This window comes from Gekko japonicus, unplaced genomic scaffold (assembly GCF_001447785.1).
Source record: "Gekko japonicus isolate JY-2015 unplaced genomic scaffold, Gekko_japonicus_V1.1 scaffold933, whole genome shotgun sequence".
Classification (NCBI taxonomy): Eukaryota; Metazoa; Chordata; class Lepidosauria; order Squamata; family Gekkonidae; genus Gekko; species Gekko japonicus.
The window spans coordinates 668,339-686,187 of record NW_015165264.1 but is presented as its reverse complement, the minus strand read 5'-3'; the positions used below and the strand labels follow the sequence as shown (position 1 = coordinate 686,187).

General features: G+C 45.6%; 1 protein-coding gene across 1 annotated transcript in view; it reads left to right on the top strand.

Moving 5' to 3' along the window:
* FOXRED2 (FAD-dependent oxidoreductase domain containing 2) overlaps positions 1-16,566 on the top strand; it is an 18,500-nt gene extending 1,934 nt beyond the window's left edge. Inside the window, exons 2-8 of the mRNA XM_015410194.1 lie at positions 534-785; positions 3,304-3,567; positions 4,349-4,515; positions 6,984-7,149; positions 9,483-9,724; positions 13,199-13,369; positions 15,768-16,566. Of these exons, the coding sequence (XP_015265680.1) occupies positions 534-785; positions 3,304-3,567; positions 4,349-4,515; positions 6,984-7,149; positions 9,483-9,724; positions 13,199-13,369; positions 15,768-16,033 (1,528 nt within the window). The 3' untranslated portion in view covers positions 16,034-16,566. The remainder of the gene's footprint in view (positions 1-533; positions 786-3,303; positions 3,568-4,348; positions 4,516-6,983; positions 7,150-9,482; positions 9,725-13,198; positions 13,370-15,767) is intronic.
* Positions 16,567-17,849: the final 1,283 nt, after the last annotated feature.

Sequence of the window (17,849 nt, the reverse complement as noted above, 5' to 3'; positions counted from 1 at the left end):
GATCGGCTTGCGGCAAGCCGATCGGCCCTCGCCGCTCTGGCCCCCCCTCCCTGCTCGCTGCTTCCCTCCCAAGCGGCAGCGGCAGTTACAGAGCGTCTCCTGCGCACGCGCAGGAGACGCTCTTGCACTTTCGGGGGGATTTAAACATCCCCCCCGAATTTTTTCCCAACTTTTTTTATTTTTGTGCACACGTGGGGACTGGCCCACGTGTGCACAAACCTCTCCCTCCCCCCCAGGTGCCCCCGAAGTGCAGATTTAGATATCCGCACTCCAGGGGCAACTTCAGCATTAGTATAAGGATAATGGTAAGGGGTAAAACTACTGAGAACTATCTGAAGACTAATTTTAAAGCAGCCATTGTATCCATAACCATGACTAGCTTTTAGGGCCATCATTCCATATTAAATATAACTGAGGTAAACCTCAGATTAAAGTTGTGTGATTCTATGTAATTGGCCACAGTGTGGACAACTGATCTTTTCCTTTGCTGTGTGTTTGGTGAGCCTGATCAAAATTGTTACCTTACATTGCAGTGTTCTTTTGGTGGCCACGGGGACATGGATTCCTCACAAAGTTAACTTTCCTGGTTCAGAATATGTCGAGGGCTATGAGTCAGTGTCTATTGACCCAGAGGACTTCGCTGGCCAATCAGTATTGATCCTGGGCCGAGGCAACTCTGCCTTTGAAACAGCTGAGAACATTTTGGGAGTCACCAATTTCATACACATGGTGAGCCGCTCTCGAGTTCGCCTTTCTTGGGCTACCCACTACGTTGGAGATCTGAGGTAAGTCTTCCTCAAGTAGTAAATATATCCAGAGCTGTTTTAAAAGTGACGGAACAAAAGGCACCTTCACTTTGTTCAAGCTGAATAAATGAATAGAATAAAACAGGAGTCCACTGCCACCTTAAAGACTAACAAAATTTATTTCAGCATAAGCTTTCATGAGACAGAGTGCACTATATGGAAGGTCAGTGCAGGGGTGCCCAAACTTGCTTACTGTAAGAGCCACATAGAATAAATGTCAGATGTTTGAGAGCCACAAGACATGAACAAATTTAACCCACACGTTTTTATAGAAGAATATGCAAATTTGCTTTTTCTTAACATTAAATGAGACTGCCAAAAATAAGAACAAAAGGGGTAAAATTGATATCGATAATGATTAGATGGAGAGGGAGGGGAGAAAGAAAGAAAGAAAGAAAGAAAGAAAGAAAGAAAGAAAGAAAGAAAGAAAGAAAGAAAGAAAGAAAGAAAGAAAGAAAGAAAGAAAGAAAGAAAGAAAGAAACTTTAACTTTAAATGCATCTTCCAAGACCCCCATGCCAGCTGGATTGGCTTGGAGAAGGGGTTTAAAGAGACAAATGCCTTCTCCAAGCTGGCCAGCAGCGGCGGGTGTGTGTGTGTCTGTCTGTCTTTAAGAACACATTTAAAGTTAAAGTTGCTTTCTTTCTCTACTCCCTCCAGCTCAAGCCTACCCAGGGAAGGGAACACTGGCTGAGGAAGCGAAGACCAATCAGGGAGGCATGCCTCTCCTTTGCTTCCCCAACCACCCTGCCGGGAACCGCACAATATATGTGAAAGAGCCGCATGGGGCTCCCGAGCCGCAATTTGGCCACCCCTGGGTTAGTGTGCCACTGTGTACCAGAGGAAACTCTACTCCTGCTGATTCTGTATAATTTTATTTAATCTTTCTGCTGCTGCTAAGTTTGAGCCAGTTTTTAGTGATTGCTGGTTTGTGTTCAGATTTTTTTTTTTAGTATTTTGTGACTTGTAATTTGTTATGTCTGCTTTTGTGTGCATGTGTTTTATTCAATTGGAAGTTTTTGTGAGGATCCTTCTGATTAGCCAGTGGGATATTAAATGTTAGAAGCACATAAATAACATTTCTTGCATGGAAGCAGTTTACCTGTAGCGAAAACTTCTTTATATTAGTATTTGTGGTGGCTAAATTCAGAATTATTTCATTGTAAATTCACATCCATGGAGAGGCAGCAGCCATTCAGCGTTTCCAAGTGCACACAGAGAATGAAGTGTGCGATCATGCAGCCTTCGTGCCTTTTTTGACTTGGAAGCGCTTTCCATTTACAAATCTGTAATGTGGTATTTCTGGCAATGCCATCTTCTGCAGAGTTGCTCCAGTATATTTTCATTGATTCCCGTGTACTTTGCCTGTAGTAACTCTGCACAGAGTTGAATCATCAGTCACTGTTCTGTTGTGTGCTGAAGGTATGGTACAATAAATCAAAGCAAAAATAACACTAATCTCACCTGCAACAATGAAATTACAAAAACAGGAAAGCCAAAATAAGCAAAATAGAGCAGCATGATTTTTAAAAGCTTCAAGACATAAAAATATTTTTACCATCCATTGGTAAACATACAGTGAAGCATCTTGTTGGATCTCATACTGTTTTCAGTGTGGGACATCATGAAGGTCCTGCTCCATGTGCTAGGTAGTCTACCTGTCACTAACATGAAGCAGTGCTTCCTCCATGGGCCTCAGAGTGCAAGAGGTCCGCGCGTGCTCCTCTATGAAACTATGAATTTCATTTCCCAGAGGTAGCATCTTTGTTCTGTTTTTAGTTGATACTTTGTGTCACAGCCAAAGAGCCATGAATTAAGTGTCCTTGAACTGCCTGTTGTTATTGTTGAGTCTTTTTCAGTACGTTTCAGTCTTCCCTTCCCAAGTTTATTCCAGGAGTCCTGATTTTTTTAAACCAGGGTCCTCAGCCTTGTTGAACCTGTGGGCACCTTTGAAATGTTGAGTACAGGTAATGGGTGCCAGAAATATGGCTGCCATGGCAGGAAACCTATCAAAAATGGGTGCAACAGGAGCTTGGTACAATCACAAAATGTTAGGATATTCCACAGAATCTTAGACAGCTTCAAGCCAAACATCCTTGTATTATGGAGGCAGCTGTTTCCAATTGGGTGCTTGGTGCAGACATAAAAATGATGGCTCCTGAGCTCTTACAAAGCTGCTCCAGTGACATGAGGGGAACCAGAATGGGCTCTTTGTTTTGATAGGGTGTTTTGAAGAAGATGTATGTGAGCTCCAGGAAATACATTGGCAAGTGCCCTGGTGTCCAGAAGCACCTTGTCAGGAATCACTAGTACAAACAAACAGGGCTATAATATAGGAACTGACTTACTCTTGGAAAAGATCGCTTCCAGCTTTTGTGAACTGCTTCCCAACTGAATGGGTTGTCTGTATTCATCCTCTGTGATGTTTCCAAGTGAGGCATGCAGACCTCTAAATCTCATTCTCTTCTGGATGTATTCCCCAACTCATCCTCCTTTAGAGCAATTAACAATGGCCTCTTGGACACATATCAGCTGAAATCTCTGGATGGCCTACTGGAAGGTGACTTGGAAGACCTGGTTCTTGTCAAGGATAAAAAAGGGAAGCTGCACATTACCCTTCGCTTTTACCTGGAGAACCACAACAGCAGTGAAGAGTCCGTTACCCTCCCTCAGGACGAGCTGGACAACTTTGCCACTCGGGCACCCTATGACCGTGCCATTCGCTGCCTGGGTTGGCAGTTTGACTTCTCCATATTTAACAAGTAAGACTGAACTGACACTAAAGTGACAGGAAGGCTAGATGAGATCGACTATATATGAGGTGGCTGAAGTAGTCTCAGCCTAATTAAAATGGGTCGGGGTTTAGGCCGAGAAATCTTTGAGCCACTCCTTGCACTTTTGACATGCATGCAGTAGAATGCTGACCCGTGAGTGGCAAGAGAGCATTATGTTAGCTAATCCCTTGGGTTTGTGGTGATGGCCGTCAGTCTGTTCTCTGTTGCCTGGAGATAACAGTCACTCACTATAGGCGACTATGAGCATTCTAAATTAGAAGTTTGTGTTAAAAATTGAAAGCAGGCTTGCAGGTCATGGAGGGGAGAGTCTACTCTTAACAATCCTCTTTGACATCGCAGTGTAAGCTATCATATGATTCTCTGAAGTGTTCAAAATCGGGTAGGGGTTAGAAGGTGTGCAACATACATTGCTTTGATCGTGATACAGAAGGTAAATTGTGTACTAAACTTGGAATGAGGGCCATTCAACCATTACCACTGTGGTGTAGGAGCCTCTTTTGCATGGCCTGCTCCCGTGCTGCGTTGGTAGTGTCTGTAAAGAGCTACCTTGTGACTCAGGCGGTGGTTTCATCCCATGTTAGCGTTGCCATCAGCTCCCTCTGGAGGATGCATTTAGGTGAGAGTTGGAGGATCTCCTCTCTAATGACCTGCTCATCACCTCTGATTCATTCTCTGTATCCAGCTGGCTTCCAGTTACCACTTCCTAGGCCTTGAATTACAGCACGTGCTATTTCTTTTTTCTAATCAGATCTGTTGGGCTGATGCATGGCAAAGGCAGTAAGAAAAAATATCCTTTGATCAAGCCCAGCTATGAAGCCAAAGCAACTCGAGGCCTGTTCGTACTGGGCACTGCAAGCCACTCAGTTGACTTCCGCAAATCTGCTGGAGGCTTTATTCACGGGTTCCGATACACAGGTGAGCTCGAAGACGTTAGCTGGCGATGTGGGAAATAGAAGGTACTGAGCCTGTTGGCAAAGGCTGGTACTGAAAAGGCCTGGTTTGTTTTCAACCTTTACTGTGTGTCTCAGTGAGTTAAATGAACTATGAAATGCATGTTCTTTCCAAAGTGTTGTAACAGCTGCAACTGCAAGACAGTTAACACAAATAACATTACAGGAAGTACAACTTCTGTTGATTTTGCTACTCTTGCAATTTTCCAGGTCATACCCATCAGTTTTGTTTTCTGGAAGTTGCTAGAATTTGTCTGCCTTTTTGAAAACAAACAAACAAAACAGCAACAAACTCCCCTTTCATTAGCTTTAATTGTATAAACATTTTTAATGCATTTATCTGCAGCCACATCTATCCTGCCTCAGTAAATGCAGCTGTCGGCAATCCACAACACCAACATTTCTCCTTTAAATAACAATGCAAAATAAATTTAATTTTTTCTTAATGTATACACTTTCTGATATTGAATATCAGATTCCAGTTGAAATTAGCCTCATAATGATTTCCTTTAGTATAAGGAAATCATGTTGGGCTTTGTAGTAAAGAGTTAGTCATTTCCCAACCTCCTTTCTTAAACACATTAAGAAAGAATATATCTTCGATAACATTCCTCTTGGATGGCCATTCTAAGCAGAGTTACACCTTTCTAAGTCAATTGCAGTCAGTGAGCTTGGAAGAGGGTGACTCCGCTAAGGACTGCAGTGTTGCTGATTTATTGCCCATAAAAGTTATTTCAAATTTTGTCGTAAGCCCCCATACGCCTTGCAATGTAATTCCTTAATTGAAAGTGCTGAAACCATGGAATAGTGTCATAACTATCCTAAATCTTATTTAATTCCAACACAGAGATGCGTCCCTGCATTTACAGCCATGCTTTATCCGATTAAGGTATAGATAATGCAACATTGTGGTTGGATATAAAAGAAGTGAATGTTCTGCTATTCTTTTTATTTTTTGCTCTCAGAGGCTTTGAAATGTGGTGCTGTTAAAAGGTTTTTATATTAACATTTTAGTAGGAAAAAAAATCTGTTTTCTATTAAAGGTAAAGGTTTCCCTTGCTCGAAAGCCAGTCGAATCTGACCCTAGGGGGCGGTACTCATCTCTTTTTCCAAGCCGAAGAGCCAGCGCCGTCCTAAGACTTTTCCGTGGTCATGTAGCTGGCATGACTAAACACCGAGGCGCACGGAACGCTGTTATTTGTGTGTTGTTTGGATTAAAGAGTAATCTTGTTCAAAAATGCATTGTGATTTATATCTGCTGTGAACCACTGGAATAAACATTAAATGAGCAAGCAAAATGAAATGGGGAAGGTGTTTCTAACATGCCTGGTTTCCATCTTCTCTTGGCTGGGTCTTGTATTACAGCTTCCTTGCTTTGGTCAGGGAAATGTTAGCAGACAGCATGTATTGAAATGAACAGGCAGATGAGTAGCAAGAGAGCCTCTGTTCTCTTCCTGGAAGGGGAGACAGCAGGCAGTGGCTTAGCTGTTGGGGTACTTTCCCCATTGGCAGGCAATCCACACTTAGGGAGCAATCCTAAACAGGTCTAGTCCTCATCTTATTTAGGGCTATTTAGTGGGGCTTCCTCCCAAGAAAGTGTTCGTAGGATTTCATTGTTAAACTCTTATTTTACCCAGCAGTATTACAGAGCTCCTGTGTTGCTAGGCTGTTGGCTGCAGACTCTCTGTCTGTACCTGTCACTTTAAGATCTCTTGTGCAGCAATACAGCAGTAACGCCACACACACCCTCCCCTTCTCATTGCTGTGGGGTGAAACCATGGTTACCAGCCTCCACTGTTCCCTCTAAGCTGAGTTAGTGTGAGTTAGCTCACAGGATTTTAGCCTCCAGCTCACATATTTTTGTCTTAGCTCAGGAAGGAAGCTCCAGAGGAAACTAATTTATGCAGTAGCCAAATTGCTTGCTCACAACTTTAATGCCAGTAGCTCAGAAAGTAGAATTTTTGCTCACAAGACTCCACAGCTTAGAGGGAACATTGATTACAACTGATCTCTAGGCTACAGAGAGCAACTGCTCTGGAGGAAATGGCAGTTTTGTAGAGCAGACTCACTCTACAGCATACCATAGCATTGAGGAGAAATGGAAGTCTTAGAATGACATCACGTTTCTGCTGAAATCCCTCCACGTGCAGTGCCCCCAAATCCCTAGGAATTTCCCAAGCTGGAATTGGCAACCCTAGGTAAAGCTGGGTCAGAAATCTGCTTGTTTGACTGGCATCCATTACTTCTTCTAACGGCTGCTTTGCGTATTATACCCTTCAAAACCCATTGACATCATTGGGCTTAGAAGGATGTAACTCTGCTTAGGATTCACTGTCGGTGGCATTACTGCAAGGTTTAGATTTCTGAACCCACAACCCTTAGCACTTTTTTAAAAAAATAGCACACACCTTTCTTTCCTTCCACACCACACAGCTCGTGTCGTCCATCGTTTATTAGAAGTCCGCCACCATGGTGTCCCATGGCCGTCCTCCACCTACCCCATTATTCAGCTAACCAACTCCATTGTCAAGCGAGTGAATGAGGCATCCGGGCTGTACCAAATGTTCACGGTTCTGGCAGACATCATTCTGCTGAAAGAGTGAGTACTAGGCCTCTAGTGCCTTCCTCCCCTGTGAGTTGGGGCAACGGGAGTGTCTTGCTGCTCGGGGACTTCCATGGCTTTGAAATGAAAAAGGATTGATGGGAAATGATACAACTTTTGCCTTGGCCTTGTTTTATACTTCAGCAAGAGAATGACTTTTCTCCCCATCAAAGTCTTCTATCAAGTCAAAATTCATCACTAGAAATCATTACCTTTTCAGAGCCATTTAGTGGCCCAGTGGGGATAAAATTAGCCCAGCAAGTAAATGTCAGTGTTGTATTAGCACGGGAGAAAAAATGTCAGTAGCTTTGCAGTTAAGGCTGGGAACTTAGAATTCTGCATTATCGAAACACAATACTATGGTCCAGAAATTCAGTTCAGAATCTGCCACTGGAATAAATTGGTGAAGTTGGGGGTATTGGCCGGGACATCATGATCTGAATACACTGTTTTTGAAGATCTGGAATCAAGTTGAGTGTTTGTCAGGTATTGTGGAATGATTTTCATATTATGTTGTTCATAAAGGATATGCTTCCCCTGGTGAGTGACTCGTCAACACTAGCCCCCATACGTAGTCATTTCTAGTGAGTTGAGTTGTGTGTTTGTGTACCTAAGAGAAGAGGCCAGTATGTATTTGTTTTATTTATTTAGCACACTTGTATCCCACCCCTCTTTCAGGGAGCTCAGGGTAATGTACACCATTCTCTCCTCCTCCATTTTATCCTCCCAACACTACTGTGAGGTAAGTTAGACTAAGAGTGAGTGACTGGCCTAAGGTCACCCTGTAGGTTTGCCAGGTCCCCTCTGGCCACGAGCAGGGAATGCGGGGTAGGGTTGCCTGATCCAGACTGGAATACTCCTGGAGACTTAGGAATGGAGCCTGGGGGGACAGGCACCTCAGTGGGGCACAATGCCATAGAGTCATAAGAACATAAGAGACGCCAATGTTGGATCAGGCCAAAGGCCCATCCAGTCTAACACTCTGTCACACAGTGGCCAAAAATACCAGGTGCCATCAGGAGGTCCACCAATGGGGCCAGGACATTAGAAGCCCTCCCACTGTTGACCCCCCCCCAAGCACCAAGATGACAGAGCATCACTTGCCCCAGAGTCCCCATCTATACCTTGTGGCTAATAGCCACTGATGGACCTCTGCTCCATATGCTTATCTAATTCCCTTTTGAAGCCGTCCATGCTTATCTAATTCCCTTTTGAAGTCCACCCTCCAAAGCGGCCATTTTCTCCAAGGGAACTGATCTCTGCAGTGTGGATATGAGCTGTAATTCCAGGGGATCTCCAGGTCCCACCTGGAGGCTGGCAACTGTATCACCCAGTGTGCTTCATGCCAGGGTGGGAATTTGAACCTGGGTCTTCTGGATCCTTGTCTAGCCACTACACACTGCCAGGGGAAGCTGTTTTACTTGCAATGAAAAAACTTGCAATGAAAAAACAAGATCAATAAAATAATTTTTAAAAATGTAGCTGTATCACACAGACCCCAAGCATTCCTGGCTGTGGGTTTTCAGATGTTCAGACAAATGAAAAACTTGTGGTGTTTTTTCTCTCTCTTTTCAGCTTAAGATTTGAAAGATTTGGTGGGAACTGCATGAGAGCTGGGTTCTGTGCTTTGTGATACATAGGGCTGCCAGCACAAAGCTGGCAACCCTGCAGGAGACTCACTGTTGAGGGGGGTCCTCACTGGAGATGTAATGACATCATCACATCACCAGTGAATCTCTAGCATCCAGGCTGAACTCTGTGGGTTAACTCTATGATGACATGATGGTTTAATTTCTGACCACACACTGGAAGAGACACCAGCACATCAGGATGCTGATGAGCATTGGCAGGAAGCGCCCCCAGGAGGCGGTATGTCTTCCACTCCCAGGGTGACCATGGCCACCTTTGTGATACAGTTGTACCCATTCTTAGACTTCATAAATCTCTGGCAGAGTTTTTTAAAAAAATATGTAGCAATAAATAATAATAGTAATGAAGATGATGTACCTGTAGGCACTGTATGACAGGGTAGAAGGACCAGGCCTTGCCTGCTGGTTTATAGTCTTCATCCCTACTCTGTGTCATTGGCTGCCATGGAGGAAGGGATATGGAGGTACAATGTGGTGACATCATACAGTCCTGAGATACAGGTGATCTCCCTTTGTGGTTTTTTTCCCCCCTGAAATAGAGCAGTAGCTTTCGGATACTTTCTTCCAGTCTTTTCCTCCCCTGCGGATTAGTGCCGCTTTCTTGTTTCTGCAGGATAATCTGTACACCTACAAAAACTGTACCCTTGACCAGTGTCCAGCTAACGTGATGGTTGTGTCTAGGAATGCCACTGAATTTGAGTATCTGGAAGAATTTCCGGTCGGAGTCCTGCAAGACCTCGAATGGCGCACAGGAAGGAAAGTTCAGAATGGGCTTTTTGTCATCGTGATGGAGTATGGGAGGAACTTTTCTGGCCCCGACAAGGATGTCTTCTATTATAATCGGGCAGTGGGTGAAGCACAGCATGCCTGGCAGTCTAATTTCTTGCACCCTGTCATTTATTACTACAAACGACTCCCCACTGGTAAGTGCAGTGATTCTTTCCTCCTCTTCCTCCCACCAATTGCAGCTTTTCATAATATGGGATGGTCAGAAATGTTAGAACCTTGGAGTTTTTCTAGTGAGGACACTTTGGTCCCTCAGGGATGTCGTCCTCAATGTATATAAAGAAAGGGTGTGGCCTTTGTGGTGCTACCCTGTGCAGTGTTACTCCAGTCTGAGGCCATTCCCTTTGACTGGAGTAACGCCGCAAAGGATTACACTGGTGATCTGCTGAAGCTGATAGTAGTTTAGAGTTCAGTGTGGCAAGCAGTGGTGTGTCATTTCCATCATACCTATAGCTCAGGGTTCCTGACAGTGCCTCAGCAAATCCTTGGGGATTTTGATGGTGGTGCTTGTGGACAATGGAATGTGGGGACAATGCGATGTGACCTCCAGGTGACACTTTAGGCCACCTCCCCAGTTTCTATGGTCTCTACCATAGGGACTAGGTGAAATTCCTAGGGTGTCACTATTTGGAGGTAATTTTTTTTCTCCCACTTCTCAATGCCTTGTGGACAGGAAATAGGGATTGGGAGCAGGTAATTTCAAATAGGAGGCCTATTATAGCTTCTGCTGAGAGGGACTGAAGAAAGTGAAGGAAGGAATTAGCTCACCCTTTTTCTCATTTCCTATTTGATTTTGTGTTTGATTGACTCTTGTTTGTAATCAGAGTTGCCAGCTCTGGGTTGGGAAATACCTGGAGATTTTGTGGCTGGAGCCTGCGGAGGGGGGGGTTTGAGGGGGGAGGGACCTCAGCTGGGTACAATGCCACAGAGTCCACCCTCCAAAGCAGCCGTTTTCTCCCAGGGGAACTAATCTCTGTAGTCTGGAGATCAATTGTAATAGCGGGAGCTCTCCAGATGCCACCTTCAGGTTGGCAACCCTGTTTGCTCAGTTGTTTCGACTGAATCTTCTAGGGCAGGGGTGTCAAACATAAGGCCCGGGGGCCAGATCTGGCTTGTCCAGGGCACTTATGCGGCCCGTGAGCAACTGATGCAAGGGAGGGAGTGCTGGAGGGGAGTGGGCGGCGCCACTGCATTGTGGCTTCAGCACGGCAGAACAGCCTCATCTGGAGCAGTCAAGCATTGTGGGAGCATCTGTACAAGCACTGCACTGCTGCTTCTCCAGTCAGCCTATGTGTGTTTTCCTCTGCACCCCTCTCCCAGCCCATGGGGCCTTGCAGTGAGGATACATCAATGCAGAGCTTACCAGCTGCTGTCCTTTATACAGTTTCTATCTCCGGTACCCGGCATTACATTTTATGGCACACGTGGCCCGCCCGACAAAGTGACATTTATGTCAGATCTGGCCCTTGTAACTAATGAGTTTGACACCTCTGTTCTAGGGGTTCTGGAATCCATAGGTGATGAACAAGAAGAGACTGTCTCATCTGGAAACAGGTTTTGCCAAGCCTGTATTTATTTAAACGACTTCTTGTCTGCCTTCTCCCAAGGACTTAAGGCAAAATTATTGTACCATCTCCCTCTCTGTCCCTGGCCAGAAAAAGCAGTTAGAATAAAAAGGTCTTATGCCACTCCTGGAAGATGCACGGATCAAGCTTTAACTTAGTGTTTGGAGGAAAGAGGGACATAGAGGCAAATCAGCATGCCATTTGAGGAAAGTAGCCGGGGGTAAGAACATTTATTTAGCTGGGAACTTAAGCCCTTTTCTGATGAAGAAATAAAGCTTTATACTGGCTTTAAAATTTTATGTCCCACTTTTTCCCATGAAGGGACCCAAAGCAGCTAATAGTTTTTTTAAAATACATAAATAAACCAACATACAAAACAAATGACATCCAGGACCAGTCCTGGATGCAGTGGCTGGTTCATGAAAAGCCACCATATAAAATCCAAAAGAGCAAGAGATCTTTTGACTCTTACCCTTCGGCTCTGGCTGTGCCCAGGCTCCATCAGGAAGCAAAAGATGTCCCTCCCAATATTCCTCTCCCTGATGAGAGTGCTTTACTAGTCCTGACTGGCATGGTAGCTCGACAAACGAGGAAGCCCTCTGGCTCATACACTTCCTGCCTCCTTCCTAAATTTGCATGAGGCTAGAAAATTTGAAGATTTCTGGTTCTATACATTTTGTCATGACATTCATGTTAAGCGAAACAACAAATTGCAGTTTGTTCTCTTGCCTTCAAATCAGGATTTTAAATCAGAACCACCCTGTTCTACATGATTCAGAATGGATGATGAACTTCAGTTAAATAGAACCAGGAAGCATTCATTTACCCAGCTGCCTGCAAGGAGAGGAGGGAGGGAGCTCATGAGACAGAGGCGTTCCTGGCTTGGTACAAACAAATCGAGGTTTGTCTATAAGACCAACTGATAGTTCCCAAATGATCTATGGGGAGCTGTGGTGCCCTTCAAAGGAGGGTTATACATTGAACCCTATTTCCTTCAGTGGACTTAGAAGGGTGTACTTCTGCTTAGGTTGGTGGTGGTAAACTATCCACTGTGTTTCAAGGTGTTCTGGAGATGGGGAATAGGTCATTCACTACGTTAAGGGGGAAAGGTGTGGGGGGGTCATGTGTTCCAGTGCTTGAGAGGGGAAGCACATAGCCTTCAAATAACTTTTTTAAAAAGTAGTGGTTTCAAGTTTCTCAAAATGGTGTGTTATTAAAAGGCAAAAGATTTATGCGTTCTGAAGAGAAACCAGAGCAATTTTAAAATGCATATAGATTGAGGTATGAAATAAAAGGGGGGGAAATTAAAAGCAAGAAAAAGGGTGCATTATTGCTTCAAAGGAAGGAAGTCTTTCTCATGTTTCCTTCTTTTGTTTGCTTTAAAAGCTGCACAAATGTTCAGGTACTTGAATGGTACAACTGAGGATTGCTCAGAATTTTTTTTTAATGTTCACAAAATAAGACAGACATGAGGGGATGCAAGTTGGGCTACTTTTTCCACCGTTTATACCGCTGACACTAGTCCACACACAACCATACAGCCATATTAACACATGGTGGCTTTGCAGCAAGTCAGACCATTGATCCCTAAAGCTCAGAACTGTCTGCTCTGGATTGCAGCTGTCTTCCACAGTCTCCGACAGGCATCTTTTCCATCTACCTACTTATCTGATCCTTTAACTTGAGATACCGTGGATGGAATTTGGAACCTTTTGCATGCCAGCGTTTAAGCGGTGGCCCCTCCCTTTTACACATTCCACGGAGCGCTCGAAATTGCATGAGATGTGGTTGCTAAAAGACTTTCATTTTCAGAGCAAGAAATATATTGTAGGTTGAGTCTTGGGGGAAAAGAGTTTTCCACCAAAAAAAGCCCCAAACACAACCTGGTGAACAGGCTGGAAGAAGGGACACTCTCTTTTAGACGACTGTACCTAGGCAAGGAAATCCTAATTTTCTGCCTTTCCTTTTGGCCCCTTCTGCTTCCTCCATTTGGCTTTTGCCGTAGATCTATTTAGTCTCTGGTTACTCTGACTTGTCTCACAACAGAGCGTGAAGTGAGGCTTTGTCCGCCAGACTGGCCCTTGCCCCGCCCAGATGCCATCCATCACATTGTGGAGGACTTCCTGACCGACTGGACTGCTCAGAATGCCCACATCCTCCCTCTGAGACGCTTCTTGGAGAACTGCCTGGGAATCGACCTGCGCAGGTTCTATGCAGGTAAATTAGATGGGGCTGGGGTAGGGTTGCGAGCCCTGGGTTGAAAAATACCTGGAGATTTTGGGGGTGGAGCCTGGGAAAGGGGGGGTTTGGAGAGGGGGGGGACCTCAGCAGGATATAATGCCATAGAGCCCACTCTTCAAAGCAGTCATTTTCTCCAGGAAAACTAGTCTTGGTCATCTGGAGAGCAATTGTAACAGAAGAAGAAAAGAGATTGGATTTATACCCCACCCTTCACTACCCAAAGGTGTCTCAGAGCGGCTTACAAACTCCTTTCCCTTCCCCTCCCCACAACAGACACCCTGTGAGGTAGGTGGGGCTGAGAGAGCTCTGACAGAAACTGCCCTTTTTCAAGAACAGCTGTGCCAGAACTATGGCTTGCCCAAGGTCATCCAGCAGGTACAAGTGGAGGAGTGGGGAATCAGACCCAGATTAGAGTCCACGCACTTAACCACTACACCAAACAGATCTCCATGTGCCACCTGGCTGAAGGGAAGACAGTGGGATGAGAACACAGAGGCCTAGGAGCAATGGAACAAAAGCAATCCAACAAAGGCAATTAACAGTTATGGAACCTTTGCCTTGTGAGTGTTAGTGATCTTATCATTACTATGACTGCTAGAATGAACAGGCATACAGGGGTCTAGACCCAAACACATCAGAGAGACATCGTTTTGTATTGATTTCAAACCCCAGGCAGGTGACGGACTCCCAAAGTTGCACCTGTTCTCCACCCCCCACTAGGTGGAGCCTAGTGTTGCAATGGAGACCACTGTGGACTTCAGAGCAGAAGGGTTGCACTGTGCAGAAATATGACTGAACTGGATATGAAAGCTTTTGCAGTATCAGAACTGGGGATTCACTACAAGTGTTTTGTATAATCTGTGCTTAAAACGTCAGTATTCTGAACCAGGATTATCTAAATTCTGCATTTAAGAAAAAACAAGTTCTGCAACGGGGAGGTGGGTATTTACATATACAGAGAAAGAAACATACATACCACACAGACGCTTAGAATGCACATTGTATTTTGCTAATGCTGCACCTAGAGAGGGACAAAGAGCTTGTGCTGGCCGCAGTTCTTTACAGTTACAGGTAGAAGCCCTTCAGGTCACCTCCTTCCAAATACATTAACTGGAAAAGCCAAGGATTGAATCTGGGACCCAGAACTAGACTGTGCTGTTAAAACAGCCTCAGAGCAAGTTGAGCCAAGTGAAGAACACATGAAGCTGCCTTACACGGAATCAGACCACCGGTCCATCAAAGTCAGTATTGTCTACTCAGACTGGCAGCAACTTTCCAGGGTCTCGCTGGAGGTTCTTCACATCCCCTACAACCCAACCCTTAGTGGAGATGCTGGGGGTTGAACCTGGGACCTTCTGCATGCCAAGCAGATGCTCTACCACTAAACAACGATCCTTCCCCCATTGTCAAGACCGGGTCTAGATCAGTGGGCCCCTGCAGGATTTGCTGTTGTATCATCCCAGGCTTAACTTGGATCAGCCTCCTCCTGGCTGCCAGTGGCCCACTGGGACACTCTGCCTGCAAAGCACGTGCTTGATGAATGAGCCACAGCCCCTCCCCAGTTACATATCATAACTGAGGAATCTTCAATCTTTTTCCTTATAAACCAGCTAGATTATTTTTTATTTATTATTTTTATTTTATTCAAGTATTTCTACCCCGCCCTACCCCGCAAGCGGGCTCAGGGCGGCTTACAGAGGCCTAAGCCATACATAAAATACAATAAAAACAGTAAAATCACAATCGCAATAATAACATACCATTAATAATAATAAAATACTATAAATACTATAAATTCCAAGATGGTCCGCAGTTGGTACCTACAGGGAATACTCCCTGTTGATAATATTATAATAGTTGTTCCGGCGATATTTGTCCAAGTTTATCAGCTGATCTTGCTGCCATATAATTCACATAGTGCGCCTCGTCGCCGGGCTATCAGGGGCGCTCCTACTTGATGGTATTTCCACCGTTGGTGGTGGTGGGAGCGGCGGCCCCTACATAAAAGCCTGGTGGAAGAGCTCCGTCTTGCAGGCCCTGCGGAACTGCATAAGATCCTGCAGGGCCCTGATCTCCTCCGGGAGCTCATTCCACCAGGTAGGGGCCGCCACTGAGAAGGACCTAGCCCTCGTTGCAGCATATCGTGCCTCTCTGGGACCCGGAACCACTAAGCGGCTCTGGGTCCCTGACCGAAGTGCTCTTGGGGGTATATACGGGGAAAGGCGGTCCCTCAGGTAGGTCGGACCCAGGCCATGCCACTGGGTTACTGAGAGAATGTTACTGCTGTTAATCCTTTTGGTTCCCTGTGTACTCTGGAAAATGCTTCATTTAAGAAATTTACAAAGATTGTAACGTTTGCCCCCCTCTTCTATAGAGTCCTGTTTCCTCTTTGCACTGACTCGCCAGAAGTTGCCAGTCTTCTGTCAGCAGGGATACATGAGAAGACAAGGGCTGATGGGTAACAAGAGACTTAGACAGCATGCCGTAGAAGCCGGATTGCTGGAGGACTATGCTGCTGTGGACTTTCTAAAAGAGCCAGAAGAGGGCAATGCACTGTTGCATGACCACCTGTTGGAAGATCGCATGATGCCAAACCATCACCTGCAGCAGCATCTTATGAGCACCAAGGATGAACTTTAGCACTCCTTGGTCAAAATCCACAAGGAACTGTGGTCTTGGTACTGTGACAAAGATCTGCAGAGGAGCTCCAAGTTCCATCGTGCACAGATGCGTCCCTACCTACTCCTTCATGGGGACCGTGACTTGCCAAAGGTTTGCGTGGGTCTTGCGTGGGAATTAACAAAAGCAGTCAGTGGGTAATGCCGAGGCACTCCTTTGCTCCCATTCACCGCCTGCTGATGGTGTTGCATTTCTGTTATATGAGCCAATCTCTGGTGTATTACACAAGGGAGGAAAAAGTGATACCCAAATGACTTTCCCGGGAGTATTATTCTTGATCGCATGTTTTGTGGTTATCTGCAAGGGATGTGTCGTTTATGGATGCTGTCTGTATTGTGTTCTTGCATATACTTGCAAAGTGGTATGTGCATGAATGTATAAGCAACGTGGTGGAAGTGGCTGGGCGAGAGGCGAAAGTGCTGGGAACTTCCCAAGCTGGGAAATATGAGCCGCTGCCTCCGTGAGGGACCAGTGTCTCTCAAGGCACTGTAAGCCTGGGTCCCTGTCAATGTTTCCTCTAAGCTGTGGAGTCTTGTGAGCAAAAATTCTACTTTGTGAGCTGCTGGCATTAAAGTTGTGAGCGAGCAATTTGGCTCCTGCATCAATTAGTTTGTTCTGGAGCCATCCTCCCTGAGTGAAGGCAAAAATGTGTGAGCAGGAGGCTAAAAAACTGTGAGCTCGCTCACACTAACTCAGCTTAGAGGGAACACTGGTCCCTGTTGTGCTGTGTGGCCCAATCGCACCCACCTCCTTAGGCATTAGTCCTGTGGAAGTGGTATTCCTGTGTGCCAGCTTGCCATTCTCAGGAGGGCCCTGTACCCTTACAAAACATCTTCTCTTTGCACTATCCCCCTTTTAGAAAGCTTCCTTAGTTCTGTTGAGACAAGATGTAATCCTATTATTCCTATTGTATTTTTTTTAACTATCCCTTTTTTGTAGATTAGATAGGGAAGCTATCCGCACTTTATTGCACACCCTTCTCACATTTCCTGCAAGTCAGGAGAAGAAGATTGGAAGGAGTTCAAGTTCTTGTCTCTGATCTTCCTATTAGCTTATAAGAGGTAGAAGGGGACTTTAAATCCTCTGTAATCTCTGCACTTGTGCTTCCTTGGTGACACCTTTCCAGCAGCTGATGCCCTAATGCTGTTTTAGCTCCCTTGCTCATCTGTGGTCCCAGTAACACGGGCCGGAAAATGCGGGGGGGAAGCGTGGCTGTTTGCCCAGGAGCAAAATAACGCGCGGCCACCCAATCACACGTCCCGTGGAGGTCCCGTGGTTAGAGGGTGAGGTGCTGATCACACGGCTATCCTGCAGCGCAGCAAAGAAGCGGTGCGGCACGATCACAGCAGCAATCGCTAGGCGCCGCTTCCATGGCAAACTGGTGGGTTTTTTACAGAAGTTTGTGCGCATGCGCCGTTGGGCACTTTTGCGCATCCTGCGGAGACTTGGGGGTTAAAAAAAACCCGTGTTTGCGACGAAACATCGGCGGGCACCAGATGCCATGGGATTCCACCGGAAACGTGATCAGACACCCGCCCTTGCCCCGCGGTGTCCGGAAACCAGTACCTTGTAAGTACTATAGTTTTTTAGTCCGCATCTTCTGCGGGAAGCCATGGGATAGCCACGGGAGCACTACGCTTCCCAGATGTTGCGGTGTGATCGCGCCCGGAAAATCCGCCTATCATCCGTATCTTTAGCGCGGCAAATGACCGGGGCCTGTATGGTAACTGACTAATCCTCCAATCTCATCTGCCACTTACTTTTGAAAGTGAAGCTG